Below are 25,455 nucleotides of genomic sequence, written 5' to 3'. Positions count from 1 at the left end.
GATTACACAAGGTTCTAGATGTTGATTCCAAAAAGCCTGATACCATGAAAGCTGAGGATTGGGCTGACTTGGATGAAAGAGCTGCTAGTGCAATCAGGTTGCACTTATCAGATGATGTGGTAAATAACATCATTGATGAAGACACTGCACGTGGAATTTGGACAAGGTTGGAAAGCCTATACATGTCCAAAACGCTGACAAATAAATTGTACCTGAAGAAGCAGTTATACGCCCTACACATGAGTGAAGGTACGAATTTTTTGTCACATTTAAATGTGTTTAACGGACTAATCACACAGCTTGCCAACCTCGGAGTGAAAATCGAGAAAGAAGATAAAGCCATCTTGCTATTGAACTCGTTGCCATCTTCGTACGATAATTTGGCAACAACCATCCTGCACGGTAAGACTACTATTGAGTTGAAAGATGTCACATCGGCTCTTCTACTCAATGAGAAGATGAGAAAGAAGCCTGAAAATCAAGGACAGGCTCTCATCACAGAAGGTAGAGGCAGGAGTTATCAAAGGAGTTCGAACAACTATGGTAGATCCGGAGCTCGTGGGAAGTCAAAGAACCGATCCAAATCAAGAGTCAGAAATTGCTACAACTGTAATCAACCAGGTCACTTCAAAAGAGATTGCCCAAATCCAAGGAAGGGCAAAGGTGAAACCAGTGGCCAGAAGAATGACGACAACACAGCCGCCATGGTGCAAAATAATGATAATGTTGTCCTCTTTATAAATGAGGAAGAGGAATGCATGCACCTGTCAGGTCCAGAGTCGGAATGGGTGGTTGACACAGCGGCATCTCACCATGCCACACCGGTAAGAGATCTTTTTTGCAGATATGTAGCAGGTGATTTCGGCACAGTGAAAATGGGTAACACAAGTTACTCAAAGATTGCGGGGATTGGTGACATTTGTATCAAGACAAATGTCGGATGCACATTGGTTCTAAAGGATGTGCGGCATGTACTTGATTTGCGGATGAACTTGATCTCGGGAATTGCTTTAGACCGAGATGGATACGAGAGTTATTTTGCAAATCAAAAGTGGAGACTCACTAAGGGATCATTGGTGATTGCAAAGGAAGTTGCTCGTGGCACGTTGTACAGGACAAATGCAGAAATATGCCAAGGTGAATTGAACGCGGCACAAGATGAGATTTCTGTAGATTTATGGCACAAAAGAATGGGTCATATGAGCGAGAAGGGATTGCAGATTCTTGCCAAGAAATCACTCATTTCTTATGCCAAAGGTACAACTGTAAAACCTTGTGACTATTGTTTATTTGGTAAGCAGCATAGAGTCTCATTTCAGACATCGTCTGAAAGAAAATTGAATATACTTGATTTAGTATATTCTGATGTTTGCGGCCCAATGGAAATTGAATCAATGGGCGGTAACAAATATTTTGTTACTTTTATTGATGATGCTTCACGAAAATTATGGGTTTATATTTTGAAAACCAAAGATCAGGTGTTTCAAGTTTTCCAGAAGTTTCATGCTCTAGTAGAAAGGGAGACGGGTCGAAAGCTAAAGCGTCTCCGAAGTGACAATGGAGGTGAGTACACTTCAAGGGAATTTGAAGAGTATTGTTCAAGTCATGGGATCAGACATGAAAAGACAGTTCCTGGAACCCCACAGCACAATGGCGTAGCCGAGAGGATGAACCGCACCATTGTGGAGAAGGTGAGAAGCATGCTCAGAATGGCTAAACTGCCTAAGTCATTCTGGGGTGAAGCAGTTCAGACAGCCTGTTACCTGATCAATAGGAGTCCATCAGTTCCGTTGGCGTTTGAAATCCCAGAGAGAGTCTGGACCAACAAGGAGGTGTCCTACTCGCATCTGAAGGTGTTCGGTTGCAGAGCTTTTGCACATGTACCAAAAGAGCAGAGAACAAAGCTGGATGATAAATCTATTCCCTGCATATTTATCGGATATGGAGATGAAGAGTTCGGGTACAGACTGTGGGATCCTGTAAAGAAGAAGGTCATCAGAAGTAAAGATGTAGTCTTCCGAGAAAGTGAAGTTAGAACTGCTGCTGATATGTCAGAAAAGGCGAAGAATGGTATAATTCCTAACTTTGTTACTATTCCTTCTACTTCTAACAATCCCACAAGTGCAGAAAGTACGACCGACGAGGTTGCCGAGCAGGGGGAGCAACCTGGTGAGGTTATTGAGCAGGGGGAGCAACTTGATGAAGGTGTCGAGGAAGTGGAGCACCCCACTCAGGGAGAAGAACAACATCAACCTCTGAGGAGATCAGAGAGGCCAAGGGTAGAGTCACGCAGGTACCCTTCCACAGAGTATGTCCTCATCAGTGATGAGGGGGAGCCAGAAAGTCTTAAGGAGGTGTTGTCCCATCCAGAAAAGAACCAGTGGATGAAAGCTATGCAAGAAGAGATGGAATCTCTCCAGAAAAATGGCACATACAAGCTGGTTGAACTTCCAAAGGGTAAAAGACCACTCAAATGCAAATGGGTCTTTAAACTCAAGAAAGATGGAGATGGCAAGCTGGTCAGATACAAAGCTCGATTGGTGGTTAAAGGCTTCGAACAGAAGAAAGGTATTGATTTTGACGAAATTTTCTCCCCCGTTGTTAAAATGACTTCTATTCGAACAATTTTGAGCTTAGCAGCTAGCCTAGATCTTGAAGTGGAGCAGTTGGATGTGAAAACTGCATTTCTTCATGGAGATTTGGAAGAGGAGATTTATATGGAGCAACCAGAAGGATTTGAAGTAGCTGGAAAGAAACACATGGTGTGCAAATTGAATAAGAGTCTTTATGGATTGAAGCAGGCACCAAGGCAGTGGTACATGAAGTTTGATTCATTCATGAAAAGTCAAACATACCTAAAGACCTATTCTGATCCATGTGTATACTTCAAAAGATTTTCTGAGAATAACTTTATTATATTGTTGTTGTATGTGGATGACATGCTAATTGTAGGAAAAGACAAGGGGTTGATAGCAAAGTTGAAAGGAGATCTGTCCAAGTCATTTGATATGAAGGACTTAGGCCCAGCACAACAAATTCTAGGGATGAAGATAGTTCGAGAGAGAACAAGTAGAAAGTTGTGGCTATCTCAGGAGAAGTACATTGAACGTGTACTAGAACGCTTCAACATGAAGAATGCTAAGCCAGTCAGCACACCTCTTGCTGGTCATCTAAAGTTGAGTAAAAAGATGTGTCCTACAACAGTGGAAGAGAAAGGGAACATGGCTAAAGTTCCTTATTCTTCAGCAGTCGGAAGCTTGATGTATGCAATGGTATGTACTAGACCTGATATTGCTCACGCAGTTGGTGTTGTCAGCAGGTTTCTTGAAAATCCTGGAAAGGAACATTGGGAAGCAGTCAAGTGGATACTCAGGTACCTGAGAGGTACCACGGGAGATTGTTTGTGCTTTGGAGGATCTGATCCAATCTTGAAGGGCTATACAGATGCTGATATGGCAGGTGACATTGACAACAGAAAATCCAGTACTGGATATTTGTTTACATTTTCAGGGGGAGCTATATCATGGCAATCTAAGTTGCAAAAGTGCGTTGCACTTTCAACAACTGAAGCAGAGTACATTGCTGCTACAGAAACTGGCAAGGAGATGATATGGCTCAAGCGATTCCTTCAAGAGCTTGGATTGCATCAGAAGGAGTATGTCGTCTATTGTGACAGTCAAAGTGCAATAGACCTTAGCAAGAACTCTATGTACCATGCAAGGACCAAACACATTGATGTGAGATATCATTGGATTCGAGAAATGGTAGATGATGAATCTCTAAAAGTCTTGAAGATTTCTACAAATGAGAATCCCGCAGATATGCTGACCAAGGTGGTACCAAGGAACAAGTTCGAGCTATGCAAAGAACTTGTCGGCATGCATTCAAACTAGAAGACAGTGCTACCTCCTCTGGATGAATGAGACTGGAGGGGGAGATTGATGATGTCCATCTCATTGAAGAAGTATTAGGCATGTGCCTAATAAGAGTTTTCTTTGGTTTGGTAGCCAACCTTGTTGACTTGGTTTGGTTGGTAGCCAACCTTGTTGAATTTCTTTGGTTTGGTAGCCAACTTTGTTGAATTGTGAAAAATGTGTGTAAATTGTCAAATATTGTAGGCTTTAGAGGGTGAAGCTTTGGCTATAAAAGGAGAGCTTCAACTCTCATTTCTTCACACCAACAAAGAGAGAAAGAAAGAGTGAGGTTTCACAGACAAGGTATAAGAAAATAGTCTGTGAGGAAAATAGAGAGTGGCGATATTGTAGTGAGGTGGGAATATCAAAAGAGGGTTATTTCTTTTGAGTGTTGTAGTGGTCTTTGGAGTATTTACCTCCGACCTACAAAGTGTAAAATTCCTTACTATAGTGATATCAGTTGCTCCTCTCGGGGTCGTGGTTTTTTTTCCCCTTATTCAGAAGGGTTTTCCACGTAAAAATCTTGGTGTCATTGTTACTCTTTTATTCTTGTTAATTACCGTATCTCGGTGCTACATTATTATTCCGCTTTATTACCGTGAATATTATTTTGGTAAGGGGTTTATTCCCAACAACAAATTCAGTTTGCCATAACGACTAATATTAAAACTAGTGTATTTCAGCGACTTATAGTTCAAATATGTTGCTCGGACTCTCCGAAAATATCGATAGGTGCGTGTCGGATCCTCCAAAAATAGTGTATTTTGGATGATCCAATATGGATGCGGCAAGTTTTTGGAGAATACGCGCAACATAAGTTCAAATTCTCCACCCTCTGGGAGAGTTCTAATATTCAAATCTACCTAAAAGCATGTTTTTAACCCGATTGAAGTGAACATGTAAGAGATATATGTAAGAGTATAAGCAAAAAATATTGCAGCGAACATGATAATTTTTGTCTCACAAAAATATTTAAGAAATTTGCTACTCCTGAATATTTCATCAATCATATGTCTGTTCAACATTTTATCTTGTTAATCACTTCAATTCAAATTGAAGAGATCAATATATACATTGAGCAGTACATGTACTTGAATTGTTTGCCTAAGGTGTAACCCCAATCCCCCAAAAACTCCAACTTGCCCGATCATGATTAAGTACTACAAATCAATTTTTGTTTTCTATTTATCCTTTTGAAATCTGAAATTCATTGATTTAGTTGATTCGGTAGAATTCCTAATGAGAGGTAAAGATCTCTATTTATTTTTTTATTTTTTGTTGGAAAATTAATTCAAAGTTGTAGCAGGAAACCTTAGTTATTTAGATTTGGTTTATTTAATTCATGTCTAAATATGATTTGCAGTTAAAATAAATATAGGAATAGACTTTCCTGTTTCTAGTTCAAATAGGTTTCATACTATTATAAATAGGGGCATTGATAGCTTATTTTATGTGTGGAGATTTGTGAGAATTGTAGAGAGCTTTCAAAGATTTATAATAAAATATTTTTCATCATATTGGTATCAGAGCTTTTACGATCTTGGGAGAGAATCAAGTGGCTTCCGCTACCAGCGGATGGCGCTAGCCAACCCGCCTGTCCAAAAATATGATGGCAAAATCATAGATAGTTGTCAACAAAATTAGATTATTTGAGAAAAGTTTCAAGATAGATTCAAGAAAAAAACAAGTTTAAAGAGGTGCAAACAAATATGACACAAGAAGAAGAAACTCTTCTCTAAAGGATGGAGAGAGGTTTACAAAAGTTAGAAGTTGATTATGTGTTCAAAAAAATTGAGTGTTGGGGTGTTGAAGACATGTGCTTCAACAAAATCGGGTGTTGATGACAAAGTGCATCAACGGTTGGTGACAAAGTGTATCAACGTGAGTTGAAAACATGTGCTTCAACAAAATTGGGTGTTGGTGACAAAGTGCATCAATGGTTGGCAACAAAGTGCATCAACGTGAGTTGGAGACAGGTGCTTTAATAAAATTGGGTGTTAGTGACAACGTGCATCAACGATTGGTGACAAAGTGCATCAACGGTTGGTGACAAAGTGCATGAACGTGAGTTGGAGATATGTGCTTCAACAAATCGAGGAATGAAGACATGTGCTTCATCAAAAGTGAAAGTTGGAGAGAAGTGATCCAACATAACTGCACAACGAAAAAGTCATACGTATACAACTTTGAATTACGGGAGAATGTTGGAAAATTAATTCAAAGTTATAGTAGGAAATCCTAATTATTTAGGATTTGATTTATTTAATTCATGTCTAAATATGATTTGCAGTTAGAATAAATATAGGAATAGGCTTTCCTGTTTCTAGTTGAAATAGGTTTCATACTATAATAGGGGTATTGATAGCTTATTTTATGTGTGGAGATTTGTGAGAATTGTAGAGAGCTTTCAAAGAGTTATAATAAAAATAATTTTCCTTCATTTTTTTTTCATTATAGAGCTCAAACCAAAGACATCTAGTTGATGTTAAATTTTAAAAAAATTGACGTGTGTTGCAAGAGGACTATATGATAAGAAGATACTTAATAAAGTAAATTGTAAGTTCTATAGAACAGTTCAGGACCAACAATATTAAAGGAAGTGAATGATGAACATTAACATATTCTATCGTAACACTAATGATATTGTATGGGGATGAGTGTTGGCCAGTCAAGATCGTTCATGTCTAAAAGATAAGATAGTAGAGGTGAGGATGTTGAGATGGATGTGCGGGCACACCGGGTTAGATAGGATCAGAAATGAGATTATTCGTGACAAGGTGAGTGTGGCCCCTATTGAGGACAAGATGCGGGAAACGTGACTTAGGTGGTTTGGTCATGCGAGAGAAGGAGCACAGACGCCCCGGTGAGGAGGTGCGAGAGGTTGACATTGGAGGGCCTACGGAGAGGTAGAGGTAGGCCATAGAAGAGGCGGTGAGAGGTGATTAGGCAAGACATGACGCAAGTTCAGCTTACCGAGGACATGACTCTTGATAGGAAAGTTTGGAGGTCGAGGATTAGGGTAGTAGAGTAGGTAATCTAGAGTGTTTATAACAATAGTGTTGGCATGCAGTCTCGCTTTCTGTTGGTAGTAGGTTTTTATGGCTAACCGTTGTTTTTTCATTGTTGATCACCTTATTGTTTTATTGTTTTTATTCTGCTTTTTTATGGCTTTTTGGTACTGTCCCTTTTTGTCTATATTTTCATTAATGTGGTGCTTATGCTTTCCTGAGCCGAGGGTGTTTGGAAACAACCTCTTTATCCTTACAAGATAGGGGTAAGGTCTGCGCACACACTACCCTCCCCAGACCCCACGGCGTGAGATAATACTAGTTATGTTGTTGTTATAGTATTAGTGTCGTAAAAATACAAATATTAAGATTGATGTGCAGTAAGACACACTGACATAATTTTGGCACATAAAGTAATGAAACGAGAGAAAGCTAGCCTAAGAATTTTATTTTCGAAACTTAAACTTAAAATTTCTGATTAAAGAATAAAAATATTCGAACCATTTCACCACATTCGTTTATGTTGCTGCAGATAAATTTCATGATACCGCAATTCAATGATTTGGGATTTCTCATACACATCACATGACAATGATATTGCATCTCATGATTCTCATCTAACAACTATATGTACATGGACCAATAAGAACTGTGGTAAAATGAAAAGTGATCTTTTATCCTTAATCACAATTTTCGGGTTCGAACTATGAGTATAAAATCATCTTTGTTAGAGATCATTTTACTCCCTAATGTGAAACTTTCCGGTGTAGATTTAGTCAGCCCAACACGAATACCGGATACCGAATAAAAAACCAAAAAATCACATGCACATGGGCCTGGGATGCACAAGAATCTTGTGTACTTTGGGAGTCAAATTCCAATTACTGTCAATTTGCCACTAAGATATGCTTTTTTCCAATTCTTATCAGCTTATATTATATGACAAATTTTGCCAATTTGTCCTACTTAAATTCAACACAATTATGGCGAGAATGAGAGGATAATTAATGATCATAGGCTGTAATTGATCAGTGGACCCCACATAAATTCTTTTCCTGAGAGTGTAGTAAATATTTACTCATCAATAATCTTGAAAGTAGTTGACACATAGAAATGGAAATGCAATCTTTAATATTTATGATTTAGATGGTAGGGCATCACCTAGGAAGCAAATAGGGTGAAGATAGAGGAGAAGGGAGATTGTGTGGAAGTTAAAAGACAACCTACCCTCAAAGAGGTTATGTATTTACTTAATAACGATGGTGTTTGGGCCAATTTGCGCACGTCTTAATTAAATCTATCGAATATCTGCTATTTCTGATCGCATATATATTGAGTAACCAAAAATATATATTTTCAGCTATTATTGTGGGAGCGACTCTATACAATATTATTTTTCCAACAAAAATGTGTTTAATACTCTATGAATTTCTATAAACCATACCCTCACCCCGGAAAAAATTAGAAGTAGTTAGATTTACAACTAGTAATTGAAAAATAACTACAATTTCAAAAGTAATCAAAATATAATTGTTTTTTTTATGTAAAAATAAAATCTGAATAAAAACACTCTTAAAAATTCTAAAAAATTTCACCATAATATGTTGGAGTTCAAATTTTTTACGTATAAGATTCCAAGCTTAATGTGCTAGAATTTATAATGTGCTAGAGTTCCAATATAATATGTTGGAAGTTTAAACGCATGAGTTATATAATCCAGAATATTATGCTGAAATTTTCTGTGTGCTGGAGTTTCAACATAATATGCTTGAAGTTTATTCGCAAGAGCTCTATAATCCCGCACATTATGCTGGAACTTTTTGTGTTTCACCGAAACAATAATTATTTTTTAATGACTTTGTAAATATTGGTTTTTTTTTATTATCAATCAGAAAAGTGGCTATTTTCCCGAGAAAAGGGTTGAGGAAATAGCCCAATGATAAGCAGAGAGAAAGAAGAGTAGAGAGCTTCGTTGGCTGACAGAGAGAGCAATAGAAGGGGTCAGTATCTCTCCCAGCGAACGCTTCAACAGCAGTATTTTCCGGTAACAATAAGGTAGGTACGTTAGGTACGCAATTACCCTTACAAACAAACAGTGGGTTTCCTTTCCTCTCTCTTTACCTCTAATTTATCTCTCTCTAGATCTAAATTTACGCACCCATTTTTTCTCCTTCCCCCAAAAATTTTCATTTCTCCCTTTCCTTTCCCTTCCCCTCTACATTTTCCATTGATTACACCATTTTTTTCCAATTTAGGGTTGGGGTTTCCTCATCATTAATTAAACAGCTAAAAAAGTTAAGTTCTTTTTTTTCCCTGTGGGTTTCTTGCCATTTTTTGCAGATGGGTCATTGAACCAAGGAAGCGTCAGTCCAAGAATCACATTGTTTAGAGCTTTTTGTTAATTGATCAGGTCTTCTCAAGAAGATCTGAGAAGGGGTTTCGTTTTTTTCTTTTTATTAAGCCCAAAAAAAAAAGAAAAAAGAAAAAAATGAGTGCTTCAAGGTTTATCAAGTGTGTTACGGTTGGTGATGGTGCTGTTGGGAAAACTTGTCTTTTGATTTCATACACCAGCAATACTTTCCCTACGGTTTGTTTTCTACCCACTCTCTTTTTATTGTTTCTGTTTAATTTTCTGTTTTAGGTTGTGTTTGGTGTGGGAGATAATATTTTCCTTTTCCCCTATTTGTTTTTAGCTTGATTTGCTGAAAATGTTGTGAGGAAAAATCAAGTCTTTCTGTTTATAAATGTCCCAACTCTTATACATTAATCTCAACTGTAATACCCAAAAATTTCATCAGGACAATTCATGTACATCTTTACCTTCATAAAAAAAAAAGTATCGTCATGACTCATGAATATATACAACAACAACAACCCGTCATGACTTATGAATATATATTGATAAAGTCACGTTGCGTGAATGCGGGATGCTTTGTGCACCGAGATGCCCTTTTGCCCTTTTCTAAAGGAATTCGGGCGTCTTTGGCTTTTTGCTTAGGCTGGGAACAGAATACCTGCTGCGTGTTTTGATTTATTTGCTTATTGAAGGTCTATCTATGCCAATATCTTGTTGTGCGCTAAGTCGTCGTACACATATTTTGATCTTTTTGGACAAATATCTTGATTCTTGGTTCACATGATTTATTTCCAGCTTCGAAACTCTGATGGATGATGGACACGCCCTTTACCCTTCTCTACTTAAAATCCAGACTTTTTTGCTTAATGTCGTGAGCTAAATGGGACCCTGTTTCAATCTTTTGGATAAATCTACATGATCGGTGGCTTAATATCTTCTTGTGCGCTAAATTGACCTCTTTTATATTTTTGCACAAATAGTTCTTGGTTTACATGTTCGCTTTAGGATACATTTTTAAGTATACTGAGTTATGTCTTAACAAATTCATCATGTGTCCGTTCTAAATCAAGCTGTGATAGTTAGTCTAAAAGGTAAGGAAGAGAAGAAATTGAATATATTTTGATATGAATTGATATATTGGTGTTTGCTCTTTGTTACATTTGCATCTTTGGTGGTTTTGAGGGAAAATGTTGTGTTATCACATGCAGAGTCTTTTCTTTTTGGACTTTGGCATGAATTACAGTGCTTCGAACAATTTTTGTATATTCCATGAAGGATTTCTCTCATCTTCCCAAAATTTAATGTCAATTGCTTTTCCCTAATTCGTGCAATTTTTTTGACAGGATTATGTGCCCACTGTGTTTGACAATTTCAGTGCAAATGTTGTTGTCAATGGGAGCACTGTCAACCTAGGGTTGTGGGATACTGCTGGTAATTATTTGAAACATTATTTACTTGACATTTATTGCTGGAAGCAACCTATACGCTTTGCAAATTGTTATGAGCTTGACGTCAATTAAATGTATAACAGGACAGGAGGATTACAATAGGTTAAGACCTCTGAGTTACCGTGGAGCCGATGTTTTCATTTTGGCATTCTCTCTCATTAGTAAAGCCAGCTATGAGAATGTTTCCAAGAAGGTGAGCGTTTCATTTTGTATTTCTTTTCATTTAGTATCCTTTCTATTTGTTGTCGGTACATGAAAAATTTACACTTTTTGTTGATTGTTTTCAGTGGATTCCTGAGTTGAAGCACTATGCTCCTGGTGTCCCAATAGTTCTTGTTGGAACAAAGCTTGGTGAGTGCTCTCTTTAAGCACGATATGGTCTGCAGTTTGTTTCATAGATCTGCATAAGGTGATGATCAATAGTCTGCAATCTTTTGATTTAAATATAAATTTCTTGTGATCAAAGGAAGATTCTTCTGTAGCACGGGTTTCCTAACTAGATAGTCCTTAGGTTGTTACTAGTATAAGATTCTGCTGTTCTCTTAGTAGAAGGAACTTTCTTCCCAGTTAAGAAAATAAATTTTAGAGGAACTTCTGAAGAGCGAATAAAGAGCATGGTGGGGCTGTGTGTGAAGTGGAGTTGGGGAATAGTTTGTAGCTGGTAAATGTGCGCATGTTCCCATTTTTGTTGCTTTTGCTCGTTTATGCCTCTTTGTATGAGTTGAAAATGGACCTTTTTCTGTAGGTACCTATACAAGGATGAGCTAATAATATCAAAATTAGGCTCTTTCCGCATAACAGAAAACAAAATTTAAAAGGAGACACGCTCTTGAATATGGATTTGAACAACTTGGTCATCAACCTGTGTAGGGTAGTTATATCTTTACTCATTGTAACATGTGAAGTCGTGCTATAACCTGGGTTTATCCATATGTCTATCAATGGTAATCTATGTTGCTTCATTGGATGATCGATCCTTTGGGGGGTGCTTGTTTACTCATTCATGTTGAGATACAATTGCTTGCTTTCTTTAAGTTTCAAGATGTGCCTTTTTACGCACTTTTATGATTGATATCCTCTATCTGCTGGGGGAATTTATGCTCTAACATTGTAGTCTAATAGCCTGTTTGGCCAAGCTTATTTTTGGCCAAAAGTGCTTTTTTGGCCAAAAACACTTTTGGCCGGAAAAAAAGTGTTTTTCAGAAGAAGCAGAAGCAGTTTTGGAGAAGCAGAAAAAAATAGCTTCTCTCCAAAAGTACTTTGTTGAGAAGCACTTTTGAGAAAAATACACTTAGAAGCAGTTTTTTAAAGCTTGGCCAAACACTAATTGCTGCTCAGAAGTGATTTTCAAACTAATTAGCCAAACACAAACTGCTTCTCACCAAAAGTACTTTTGAGAAAAGCACTTTTAAAAAAAACATTTCCCAAAATAAGCTGATTTTTGCAGCTCGGCCAAACGGTCTATTAGATGTTAGCTGTATGTGGTGGATAAAGGGGGACAGGTGCATCAATCAATTGTCCTGAATTCTTGAAACTGGTATTTTTGGAGGATCCGACATGGGTGCGTCAGCATTTTGGAGCGTCCGCAACATAGGTGGTTGGTTTCCAATTGTCAAGGCCTAATTAGCCGACTTTATTTCTGTATTCTCTTCAGATCTTCGGGATGATAAGCAATTCTTCATAGACCATCCCGGTGCTGTGCCAATTACTACTGCTCAGGTAAGCATAACTAGCAAGCACTCTTACCTCTTTTTGATTGCTTTTCTTGTGCTTCTTGTCCATTTTCATTTGATTTCTCTTATTATTTTAACCTTTAAGGGCGAGGAGCTAAGGAAAACTATTGGTGCACCTGCTTACATTGAATGTAGTTCAAAAACACAACAGGTATGTTCTCTCCTCAGCATCTATTTCTTGCACCGGAGATCCTTTTACGTACTTCTTGTTGATGCCTTTGGTTGATTGTCCTTGCTCTCCAGAATGTGAAAGCAGTCTTTGATGCTGCCATTAAGGTCGTCCTCCAGCCGCCTAAGACGAAGAAAAAGAAGGGGAAATCTCAAAAATCCTGCTCGATATTGTGATCAAACTGTAGGTCCAACGATAGTGCTGGTCACAATTCTCGTTGTAATCCCTCACTCACTCGTATCCCTTTATCTTCCTTCGTCTCAGAGGAAGTACGAGGTCATCGTTTGTCTTATATTTGAAACTACTAACCATCTCTTGGAAATATCAGGTGGCTTGGTTTTTCTGTATCATTCTGGTCTCTAATTATTTAAGTTACAGCACCTTGTTAGTAGGCCACTCTAGTGTGTCCTTTGTTTTGATTTGTTTTATGTATTAACTACTGAATGATCTAGTTAGGGAACAATTTTTTTCGTTTGGATTGTTGGTGTTTCTTGTTTTTGATTTTTAAATACCGATTGAACCGCAGAAAAATTGACATGATTGGGATAGTTTCGAAAAGTATAATTTTGGTTATGCAAAAAAGAGTAACCAAAATATTGGTACGGTTAGATTTTATAAAATAACTATCCGAACTGAACCATTGACACTCCTACCGACTACCGGTATAATTGAACTGTAAGTCTGGTGTGACTTGGAGTTCTGTCTAATACAAAAGCGGCTTTTTTTAACTTGGCCTGATTATGACGCACTTTACTAGCGTTCATCTCTTCTTTTCTTTTTCTTTATTTGAAGAGAAAAAGAATACACTTTTGTGAATTTGAAAAAGCCAAAAGATAGAGATGCCAATTTAATATAAACTCAACAATAACAACAAATTTTACAAGTGGGGTTCCACGCAGATCCCAAAAACGCAGTTTTTACGCTGACCTTACCCCTATGGGTCCTACTTTGAAAAGGCACAAAGACAATAGACCTGACTCAAGAAGAGAAAATTCAATATAAACTCCCTGGTCCTTTATTATTTTCTTCTTAATTTAAGAATATTAAATAGGAATGTTGTCTTTACAGACATGGCACGAAGTGGAAAACTTGATTGCCACTCATTGGCTACTAGATTAGATTCTCCTTTGTCATAACTCAGCAGCTAAGGTTCATTGCACATTTTTTATGGAGGACACTTGTGACACTCCTGTTATTTAATTTTATATTTATATAATGAAAGTGGGATTATATATTTTGAGGAGCCCGCTGAAAAAAAGAAAAGAAATTGAGGAGATGTTCTTGAAGATAATTTATCCTCATGATTGAAAAATCGTCTTCGAATTTGATCTAAAAGATGTAGACGGAATTACACCTGATTCATCATATCTCTCGCCTGATTACAAAAAAAGAAAAAGAAAAAAGGAGAACGTAATTTTTGAATATCCACTTCTACATAGAAAACGGGTAGTTGATCATTGAAATCAACAATAGCTTAATAAGTAATGTCAAGGGAACAAGCACATTAAAAGAATTTGGAATAAGAGGGCTCACTTTGCCCGTTAAGAGTAGGTAACCCGTTCCCTATTTTTGTTAATATTGCATCCTATCTTATTATATCACATTTTATTCTGTGAAATTAAAAATCATCATTAATACCTCGATTTGGGTCCAAGATAATCCTTTGTTCCATAGCCCTAGGTCTATATACAATTCGCCAATTAAGAAGTCTTGGATATACTAGTACATCTTTGATGCACCTATTGATTCTCCCGAGATGTCATTATTGCCCCACTAGGATGATCATCATCACTTACACCTCACATCTCGGCATGACAAAAATGTTTAAGCCCAACTATTACGGAGTCTATCGCTATTGCCTACTAGGATGATCATCACCACTTACACCTCACATCTCGACAGGATAAAATGGGTAAGCCCAACTATTATAAAATCTCTTACTAAAACATTTTTAAAAGGCAAAATACATAGTTTACCCATCCACCTTGTGCCCAAATTTCTGTTACACACCTGTTGACCACGGGTTTAACTTTACACACCAAACCTTTCAAATGTGTGTCAATTACACACTACTCTTGACCAGCCTAGTTACTATAGTTTTCAAAATACATAGTTATCTTTTCTTTTTCCAGAAATAAGGTTCATCCCTATCTGCTTCTTCTTATTTCTCCGGTGAGTCCTATAAATTTTCAATCATTTTTTCCTTTTCGCCGACACCCTCAGCTGTAAAGGTTCTATCTTGGTTTTGCAACTTGAATCTTATGCACAATTTTGATGTGAAAATGGGACAAGAGAAATTAATTATTAATTTTATATTGTTGTTTGGTGAATTGGGTCTGGCAGAAATTGGAGATTTCAGTTGTCGATTGGATTGGTAATGTGTTGATGTTTCTTGGTTCCTGTTAATATTGCTTTAAGTTACTTCGTGTGGGTACAACATGCCCCCTAGAGCTCTAGAGTTGAAGTTCGCCAGTTACAAACAAAAACTTCAGCTCTAGAGCTGAAGTTCGACAGTTACAAAACAAAAACTTTAGCTCTAGAGCTGAAGTTCGCCAGTTACAAAACAAAAACTTCAGCTTTAGAGCTGAAGTTCGCCAGTTACAAAAACTTCAGCTCTAGAGCTGAAGTTCGCCAGTTACAAAACAAAAACTTCAGCTCTAGAGCTGAAGTTCGCCAGTTACAAAACAAAAACTTCGCCAGTTACAAAACAAAAACTTCAGCAATTACAAACAAAAATTTCAGCAAATAGAGAACAAAACTTCAGCTACTATGCTTAAGTTCAGCAATTACAAACAAAAACTTCAGTACACTTGGTTCAGCACGTCTACTAGAATGTTGAAGTTTCGCGTGATTGCCTTTGCTGCTTCAGTCCCGTATGTTGAAGTTACACGAAAAAGTGGGTACACTTGCAATTTTTTTTGCAAAGCGGACACAAGTTAAAACGTGACCCAAAAAGCAGGTATAGATGCAAATGCCCCTCCCTCTCTTGTCTTATTCCCCGGCCCAACCCCCTTCCCCAATCTATGTCGTCCCCCTTCCCAAAACTCCACACAGAAAACCCTTCTCCCACTGCTTTATATTATCCAGATGCCCCTTCCCCTCTCGACTTCTTCCCTAACCCCCTTCCCCTACCCGATTTCATCTCCCCTCCCCTATTTCGTCTTTTTCCCCGACAACCTTCTCCCATTTTGCTTTTTCTTTTAGTTGCTCAAGATTTGAAATTTCTCCGAAACAATTCAACCATTTTGTTTGAATTTAAGTTTTCAATTTTTTTATTTGGGAATTTTGTTCACAACTTTGTGGTTTATTTAATTTTGCCAACAAAAGACCTAAATTTCCGTTTTTCGTTATTTTCTTTTGGCTCATCATTATCGAGCTTTGTGAAAGGAAAAAATAGGGACAGAAAAACAGGGAGGGTCGGAGATGGAGTTTCATGCGAAATTCCGATCGGTGAAGTTTATTGGGTATGTTGTTTGTGTGCATCTATTTGGGTGTTGCAGCTAATAGTTTTGTGATAATTGTGGTGAAGTTTTCTTTACAAAGAAGAAGGGGTAGCAATGGTGGAGAAGGTGGTGCACTGATTGTTGGGTATTTTTTATTTGAGCGAGTCAGTTCTAAAGGTGTAAGTTGATTAAAAGGGTGCTTTCAAATTCAGAGATGCGCGTGTATACACAGCATTGAATATTAACTAGGCTGGTCAAAAGTAGTGTGTAATTGACACACATTTGAAAGGTTTGGGTGTGTAAAATTAAACCCATGGTCAACAGGTGTGTAACAGGAATTTGGGTGCAAGATGAATGGGTAAACTATGTATTTTGCCTTTTTAAAATAAAAATGGAGAATTGAATTCGTTGTAAAATCTATTTATCCTCTTTTACCTAAGAGGAAAGTGCAATGCATGTGTCTATGTGATAGCATGTTAATTTCAATTGGTAAAGTAGTTACACGTTAACATCAAGTGATCTGTAATTCCTCCAAAAGTCACGTTGGAGCTCCAGCTTGGTGGTCAATGAAAAGCTAATTTGGAATGCTCTCTGTCACTTGTATATGGTTTATTTCTGGAAATTAAAACTGACAGAGAAAGGTGACGGTAAGAGTTTATTTGGTATATGGCAGTCTTTTACTGAATATTTTTGTACCTTTTTCTTAGGGATTGTTTGGTCGGCATGATTAGCAAAACAATCTCAACATAAAATCACGTACAAATTAATACAATGTTCAAGGGCGAAATTACGATATTATATGTGAATTCACGTGAACCAGGTAACTTTTGCCAAATCATGCGTGATTGTGAATCCTATTACTGTTAGGATTCAACCAAAAAATCAAACAAATCGATTTTTTTTTATTTAATTTAGATTGGTTTTTGGTTTTTGATTGAGATTTTTAAAAAAAAATTTGGTTTTGGTTTTGGTTTTTGACTTAATAAAATAATAATAAAAAACAGAAACAATCAAATCATGTATGTATGTATGTATGTATGTACCACTTTAAGCCTTTCTTACTTAGTGGCCTTTTTTTTATTAGGGTATAAGGCGGCCTCACTCTCACTTCAAATTCTGCTCGTAAATAGTAAGTTCTCTTTTTAACTTGGAATTGCTATTTCTTGTTTATTCATTATTAGATTATTAGTTGCAAAGGTTCGGGTATTAATGTGTGCATATGGAGTATATCAATTACCTTTCCTTTTCCCTCTTAGATTGAGATGTGATAGAGAACTTAATTTCCATTAATTATCGAATAATAAGCATGATTTTGGCATCGAGCTAGAGTAACTGGTACGGGTTTGGATGAAGATTTTGTATTTATATTAGAAAATTCAATAAATATATATGTAAATATTAATTGCAAGCGCAATAATTAAGATGAGCTATTAAATAATTGAGCGATTATCTTTAAAAAATTTAAAAGTGAGCAGTAAAACCACTATCTCCATAAAATGACTCGTTCATTGTTGAAATCTGAATCTTATCAAACAAAAAGAAACATCTTATACCCAATAATAATAGTATAATTTAACATCAAACACTAATTTTCAACGTGTTATGAGATATGTGAGTATAAGATCTATAATTTAACATATAATTAATGTATCTTCGGTCTGTGAATGATGAGCTTGCTTTATAAGATCCTCATTATTTCTAATCTTAACAACAATTAGAGTATTGGATGTGGTAAATACCAAAAAACAATTAAATTAAAATAACAAACCTCTACTAATTCTCATTTTAATTCAGTAGCAGACTTCTCTATGAGCTTTGTTTGATTCAAGATCCTAAAGCAACAAAAAAAATAAAGCTAGTGTCATCCATTACTCGCATTTCAAGCTTATACCTGAAATACATGTTCGATTATAAATTTTAAAGTTATATTTTAATAAATGTCTAAGAAAATGTAGATTATGGTCAAATATATGAGCCACAGAATGATCAATGCGATCACATATTTTGTAATAGAATTTACTCTCGATTTTATCAACTTTTTTTGGGGCAGCTCTTGCACCCCAAAAATGACTATTGTTGTTGAGGTTCTATATGTACTATTGCCTCAATATTTTAGAAATTTTCTTCTTAGATAAAATATAAGCCAGCAGAAATAATATGTGCACAACACACCATGATTTAATTATGAATTAGTAAAATATTTGTACTTACATGCAGAAACAACTAATTCTTTAATAGTTTTAACTTCTGCATTTCAAAAGCCAACCCATTCGAAATCGAATAATTATGCTGAGAGGAAATTTGACTAATCTTCTCAGAGCTATCACCTTGCACACAAACCACTCTACATTTATTCAAGTTTTTAACAGTTTTAAATGTAAAAAAATTTTGAACTTTTTATTAAACATATAAATAAGATATAGAGTATAGAAAACTTTGATTAAAGATTAACAACTTAAGTTCTGGATTAATCCATAGTATCGCATCTTGCCAAGTATTACACATGAAATATTTTTCTGTACATCACTTTTTTTAATCATAGATTATTATTTATACACAAAATTTAACTTAAATGTACATACATAATTTGAATTCCGTGAAATTTGTGAGATCGCATAACCACAATGACAAGCTTATCGTAGTTCTGTTCAAGTGTAGGAAGATCTGGTCTACAAATTCTCCCCAAATAGTAGCTAAAATATTGTTCATCCTACATGAAAAAGCACCTTAATCATGAGAAAAGTAATCATCTTGAATTATCCTAATTAATTAGAATCATGATCACGAACTTATTCATGATCCTCGAGCTCTACATTCGTAAAAATTCTGGGCATACCACCTTGCTTGTGTAATTGTACATCTCCATGACTAACAATCTCTCTTGTGATATCTGCCACATTTTAAAATGATAATCAAAATAAAGTATAGTTGTTAACGATGTTAACATTTTGTTTGATAGGATTCAAATTTCAATAATGAACAAGTCACAGCAGGAGATAATGATCTCAGGGCGATTTTGAGTCTCACTTTTAAATTTTAAAAAAGATAATTGCTCAATAATTTAAAATTTTTCTTTTTGTAAAAACTCGTAAACAATAGGGCTGTGCTTATTTAATTTTCACAACCTTCATATCTTCGTTTTGTATGATTTCATAGCTGATAATGACGTGTCAGCTTTTCTATTTTTGTTATGGGCGAGATGTTTTGGTATAGATCAGTTGTGCTGGTTTTAGTGCTTAATTTTTATGAATTACAAGTTGATGTGCAAATTAAGGCTTAGCTTCTTATATTTGGAGATGATCTTCTTTCTAAAAATGCACTCTATCCTACCAAAAGTTTTACACATAATAAAATTATTTCAAACTAATTATGCTGAGGACGTATAGTGGCCGATTGTTAGAACTAGAGGATTATATTAGTGTTTAACTCCTAAATTGGTGCAAGCTTTAGTTTGTCTTCAAGATTAATTCTGATGTTAACTCAACCTGTTCGATAGTTTTGGATTGTTTTTGAAGAACTTGAAAACGAAAAAAAAATTAAAGTTTTTCCTATTTTTATTGCGACTAATTTATTTATATATGTTGATGTCATTTTTTTTAATTCTCTTTAGATTTGAGCAATGATGGAAGAGATGCATCCATAATGGACATAATACAACAATAACAACAATAAAAAATTCAGTGGAGTTCTACAAGTGGGATCTGGGGAAGATAGTGTGTGGTCAAAGAAAGATCAAAAAAGAAAAGAAACAATAGCAACAAACAGTAACACCGGCTATCAAGTTATAAATCAAAGCGGAAAAAACAACAAACACTAATAAAAATCTACGACTATAAAAATACTAGACTAACACTAGTACTACTGGTATGGACAAAACAAACGCTCGGCAACATAACCTTCTGCCCTAATCTCATACTTTACAATAATATTTATTTTTTTTCCGCTATTTTATTATGTTAATTGTTTTATAGGAAACAACCGAATAACCAAATAATCGAATAACAAAATTTTAAAACAAAAAAACTGAACTGAAAAGAGAAAAATCAAACCAAACAAAACTTATTTTAGCGGATTGCACTTTTTCAAAACTAAAAATTGAAATCGAAAAATCAAATGCACATTCTAATTATTGTACATAAACTTTAAAATCCTGTTTTTGACCTATTTGGTTTGCCATTAAAAAAAAAAAAAACTTCATATAAGGAATACATTATTTGGTTGGCCGCATAAATATAATATTATTAGTGCAGTGTTTGGTTTGCATTATTAAGCGTAACGCATAACTTATGTGGAATCAATGAATAATCTTAGAAGGATTAAAATAAGAAATAAGAATAGGGGAAGTTTCATAATATATCTATTTGTAAGACTCACTTTTATGATATACTTAAGTTTTGAATTACATCAAATATATTCCAATAGTATTACACTCTACACCTCCAAATCTTCCCATGAAACATACCACAATATTCTAATTTGTAATACAATATCCAACATGTCATATTATTCTAATAAAAAATATAATATTCAAATCAAATATACCATAATATTCTAATTTAATATTTAAAATTCAAGCCAAATATATTATAGTATTCTAATTTAGAATATAGTATTCAAGTCAAACATACTACAGTATTCTAATTTGGAATACAGTATCCAAACCAAGTATACCGTAATTTTTTTCAGTATTCAATTCAAACATTGCACAATTTTTTAATTGGAATACAATATTCAAACCAAATATACGATAATATTCTAATTTGTAATACAATATTCAAATCAAACATACTATAGTATCCTAATTTGGAATACAAATTCCAAACCAAACATATCATAATATTTCAATTTAGAATATATAATATTTAATTTTGAAATACACTAGGTATACAGGATAAAAATAAATTTATAAAGTAGGTATACAATATAAAATAAATGTTTTAATTATATATTGTGTTAACTGATATTTTCGGTAGGTATGCCACGTGTTATTGCAACATGGGGAGTAAGTAAAGCCAAAAATGTTCTACAATATACTAGTCATTCACCGCATATATACCTTGTGCATTTTAAGTACCCAACCTAAAGACTGAAGGATGTGTTTTGAAAAATATTTTTTTCCTAAGCTCATCTTACTCATGTTTTCCTAATTAAAAGGAGGAAATATATTTTGTAAAATTCTTTTTAAATCTCATCACTCCTTTTCCCACCCCACCTACCACCCCTACCTCCACCCACCTCCACCTACCACCCCCACCCCCACCCCCACCCTAACTCTGCCTCTTCCCGCCCCATCCCATAGTGTTTTTATATATTTTTTTTAAAAAATATTTTTCTATTCTCTAATCAAATACTAGAAAATATTTTTCGGAAAAAGTTTTCCACTCACCAACCAAACGTACATGAAAAATAATTGATAAAACCACTTATTTTCTAGAAAAAGTTTTTCCAAAGGAAAACATTTTCCTTCGTAAAACACACCCTAATTCATGAATTTTAGGATGAGAATATCATTCTAATGAGCACTCGTAGTGGGAAATACAATGAACATACACATTAAGAATCTTTACAAATAAAATGAAATTCGATCACACAGAATGAAAGAACTAGAAATTATTGCATAGTTTTATTCTTTTCAAATTGAAAATCTTTATATGAGAAGTTGAGAAAAGCTAAGCTGGAGAATATAATCTTCTTTTTTTTTCCTGTGTTTTTCACAAGATTGAAAGATCATCTATCGTCCATTTTTGAAGTGCATATTTCTTTTACAAATGCTTTCTGCCATAGAATCTATACCAATGAGTGACCACTGAATAATTACTGAAAAAGAAATGATTCTCTTCTCCTTGGCCCTTGTATATATATATTTGCAAAACTGAATTTTTTTTATCAAGTTGATCTATTCTCTTCATAATTTGTAAAATCTTCTTAATATATTGGGAATATTTTTTGCCTTTTTAATTCAATCCAAGAATTGGGCACGATTAATGGCATCCAGAAGAATTCACAAGGAACTAAGGGAGTTGCAAAGAGACCCTCCTACTTCATGTAGTGCAGGTATAGAAATACTATTTTTTCCTCTGATTTACCGGCCAGCGAATCAAAAAAATTTGTATGAAATGTCTTATTCCTGTCTAAGCTTTCCGATCAACCAATTCCCTATATAAGGGATATCTATGTTAGGAAGGCCCTTCCCATGCCCCAACGTTAAAAATGAGCTTGTTAGGCAGAAGATGCAAGTAACATACAGAGAATAAAATGAGTGATATCCAGATATAATGATCTAATTAGGCGTGAAACCATATGGTAAGTGAATGTGTTAAAAAGGGGAGACGAGTTGCGTAAATTTACATGTGAGGAAATTGTCTTGAAAGACCTATAATTTCTTGAAATTCATACAAACCTAACGAAAAAGTATGGTAATTGGAAGAAAACAAATCTATACATGTAAATGATATCAATTAATTCGGGTTTAAGTCTTAATCATGTTAATACGTTTATTTTAGATCCAACATTTATTATGATCTTTTAATCTTGTAAAAAAAAAAATACCAGTTTTAATATACTACAAAAGAACTGAAATTAGCTATGAACTCGTCGCTAATTTATTGCTAAATTGTCCGTATCTAATAAACTTTTGTGATAATCTGTTGCTAAATAGACCTAGTGAAGAATTTTTCTATTTAGCCGTAGAATTTGACTGTCGCTAATTTTTGTTTTTTTAAATATTAATAGTTGTTTATTTTCAGGTCCAGTGGCACAGGATATGTTCCATTGGCAAGCAACCATTATTGGTCCAAATGACAGCCCTTATGCAGGTGGTGTTTTCCAAGTGGCCATCCATTTTCCTCCTGATTACCCTTTCAAACCTCCCAAGGTATGCCTTTTAAATTATTTAAACTGACACTCTCAGTAAATTTTAATCTATAATATTATTTAATAATTATTATAAATATTATTCATTTTGGCAGGTGGCTTTCAAGACCAAAGTTTTCCATCCAAATATAAATAATAATGGAAATATTTGTTTGGACATTCTTAAGGATCAATGGAGTCCTGCCCTCACCATATCCAAGGTACTGTTGGTTTCTACCTCTTTCCCCTCCACTCACATATATATTGTACCAAAAGGAAGATATTTTTTGAAATTTAAAGAGTCAAACGAATTGTTGTTTGATCATGACTTTAATTTTTCATATGTATTTAAATATTAATTATTAATTATTGTTACTTATAGTATTTTTTTTATGTAATTTTCAAATATATAAATTTTATTTTAAAATCCTTAAAGATTCTATATATAAATTAATTATGGACAAAGTTAAGAAGTTTGACCCTAGAAATCGAAAAGTATCGTTCTTTTTAGGACAGAGGGAGCACTAATAATCTACTGATTCATTATTTTTCTGACAAGGTGCAAAATTAATTATTTCTTCGACAACTAAAAAGAACAATTTTTTTTCAATATACTAGAAATTATAGTTTATTTTACAAGTTTAACGTGTTTGGGGACTTTGACATGGAAACTGTTGGGAATAAAATTGCGAGAATAGAAAATCGAGGTTTTGATAGTGTGATCATTGTTCTTTAGAAATTTGTACCCTCATTATGACGCTCCGCGGAAAATTTTATTTTGTGTTTTATACAACTGACACTAATTGTATGAGATATTTTTTTTTTGTCTTACAGTTTTGTGGACTCAAATTTTTGTGGACCCAGGAGTGTAAGATTGAGGTCCACAAATTTATGAGAGAAAAAAAGAGTCTCACACAACTAATGTCAGTTGTATGAGGCACACAATAAAACTTCTCAAATTGTTACACGAACACAAATTAATTATTTCGAAGAAAAGGAAAACAACGATTGTGTGTATTATTTTGGAGGTATAAACAAGTATTTATAATGCTTTAGGCGTCTGTCAAGCTAAAGAATGTTTGTCAATAACAGACTTGACAATTCTAAGAAGAGACTTTATACATGACAACCATTAGATTAAAATTCAAAACTATTTAAGCTAATAAAAACTGATTAAATAAAAGATTGCAAAAATGCAAATTTTTGGGGAAAAAATAAAAAATAGACATATTTATCTGGTAATTGAAAAATAGTCACAGTTTCAAAAGTAATCAAAATTTAGCCATTTTTTCATGTAAAGATAAAATCTAAACAAAAACATCCTTAAAAATCCAGAAAAATGGAGTTTGAATTGTTTACATATGAGATTGCAGTATAATGTGCTGGAATTTCATAATGTGTTGGAATTCCAACATAATATGTTGTACGTAGGAGCTCCGTAATAATCCAGCATATTATACTGGAACTTTCCGTATTTCAACAAAATAATGGCTATTTTTTAATGACTTTGCAAACGCTAGTTATTTTTCAATTATCAATCCGAAAACTGGCTAGCCCATACTATTTTTACAAATTTTTTGGGAAACTCTTTAGGCCCAAGGCCAAAATTTCCCTCCTATAATTCTATGAGGTCCTTACATAAATAGCCAGTCATATTCACTGTTTAGTTTCCTAATCAGAATATATAGAGTATATATTGATTATATAAGGTTTTACATATACTATACATGAATTGTACATCTATTATACTTGCATTTCGTAATATGTATTTTGTGTACCAATTTGGTGAATCAACCTTTTTTTCTACATGCAGGTTTTGCTTTCCATATGTTCACTACTAACAGATCCAAATCCAGATGATCCATTGGTTCCAGAGATTGCTCATATGTACAAATCTGATCGGAAGAAATATGAATCAATGGCTCGTAATTGGACCCAAAAGTTTGCTATGAATTGAGTTGTTGTATCCATAAAAAGCTCATGTGCTATATTTTGTAACAAAAGATTAATGATTTCCTCCTCTGCAGGCATGTAATAAATGCACAAAATTATAATACTTGTGAAATGAGAATTTGTCACACTTGATATATTTAACTATGGAAAATTGGTTTAAATATATGGCCTTTTTTATTTTTCTTACTAAACTATAGAAGATGTTATGGATGAATTTTTTTTGATTAGGTAACTCCTTTTTTGGCATACTTCTTTGATTTGAATAGAAAGTGTTTGGAATGATTTGAGTTAAATCTCCAATAAAATGGATTTTAAGGGAGTATTTTTTAGATTTCAAGAAGCTAATTGGCCAAAAAGATTATTAATTAAAAGCTAACCTATCTGAATAATCATCAATTTCTCTTCCTATGAACATGATGGATTGTTTTGGGATTTACTTTTGAAATAGATTTGAGAAAGGGGATTTTCCACTAATGTTTCAGTATTATGTCCCATTTTAGTAAATTCATTATTATATAACAAGGTATCCTGGATTATAATTATATGAACCTTGGAAAACATTGATTTAAATATGAAATA

General features: G+C 34.6%; 2 protein-coding genes across 5 annotated transcripts; both read left to right on the top strand.

Moving 5' to 3' along the window:
- The first annotated feature begins 8,801 nt into the window (after positions 1-8,801).
- LOC107829207 (rac-like GTP-binding protein RHO1) lies at positions 8,802-13,106 on the top strand. Of its 4 annotated transcripts, none has more exons than XM_016656675.2 (8): positions 8,802-8,990; positions 9,263-9,509; positions 10,622-10,709; positions 10,810-10,919; positions 11,014-11,077; positions 12,381-12,445; positions 12,545-12,610; positions 12,703-13,106. In XM_016656675.2, exons 2-8 carry the CDS (start codon positions 9,411-9,413, stop codon positions 12,802-12,804), a joined length of 594 nt encoding a protein of 197 aa, XP_016512161.1. In that variant the 5' UTR covers positions 8,802-8,990; positions 9,263-9,410; the 3' UTR covers positions 12,805-13,106. The 4 variants fall into 4 exon arrangements, with proteins under 4 accessions (XP_016512161.1, XP_016512160.1, XP_016512162.1 ...); XM_016656674.2 differs by having other exon boundaries at positions 8,833-8,977; XM_016656676.2 differs by having other exon boundaries at positions 8,844-8,981.
- Positions 13,107-21,952: 8,846 nt separating this feature from the next.
- On the top strand, positions 21,953-25,020 carry LOC107788724 (ubiquitin-conjugating enzyme E2 5B-like). The gene is made up of 4 exons (XM_016610427.2): positions 21,953-22,125; positions 22,818-22,945; positions 23,040-23,144; positions 24,737-25,020. Exons 1-4 carry the CDS (start codon positions 22,056-22,058, stop codon positions 24,878-24,880), a joined length of 447 nt encoding a protein of 148 aa, XP_016465913.1. The 5' UTR covers positions 21,953-22,055; the 3' UTR covers positions 24,881-25,020.
- The last annotated feature ends 435 nt before the right edge of the window (positions 25,021-25,455 follow it).

This window comes from Nicotiana tabacum, chromosome 21, assembly GCF_000715075.1.
Source record: "Nicotiana tabacum cultivar K326 chromosome 21, ASM71507v2, whole genome shotgun sequence".
Lineage (NCBI taxonomy): Eukaryota > Viridiplantae > Streptophyta > Magnoliopsida > Solanales > Solanaceae > Nicotiana > Nicotiana tabacum.
This window is presented reverse-complemented; position numbering and strand designations above follow the sequence as displayed.

Bases quoted from the DNA above. Each gene is read 5' to 3' on its own strand.
- LOC107829207 (XM_016656675.2), top strand. From the start codon at position 9,411: ATGAGTGCTTCAAGGTTTATCAAGTGTGTTACGGTTGGTGATGGTGCT. The intron at 10,710-10,809 runs GTAATTATTTGA...AATGTATAACAG, and splicing joins AGGGTTGTGGGATACTGCTG to GACAGGAGGATTACAATAGG. The intron at 12,446-12,544 runs GTAAGCATAACT...TTAACCTTTAAG, and splicing joins TGCCAATTACTACTGCTCAG to GGCGAGGAGCTAAGGAAAAC.
- LOC107788724 (XM_016610427.2), top strand. From the start codon at position 22,056: ATGGCATCCAGAAGAATTCACAAGGAACTAAGGGAGTTGCAAAGAGAC. The intron at 22,126-22,817 runs GTATAGAAATAC...GTTTATTTTCAG, and splicing joins TCCTACTTCATGTAGTGCAG to GTCCAGTGGCACAGGATATG. The intron at 23,145-24,736 runs GTACTGTTGGTT...TTCTACATGCAG, and splicing joins CTGCCCTCACCATATCCAAG to GTTTTGCTTTCCATATGTTC.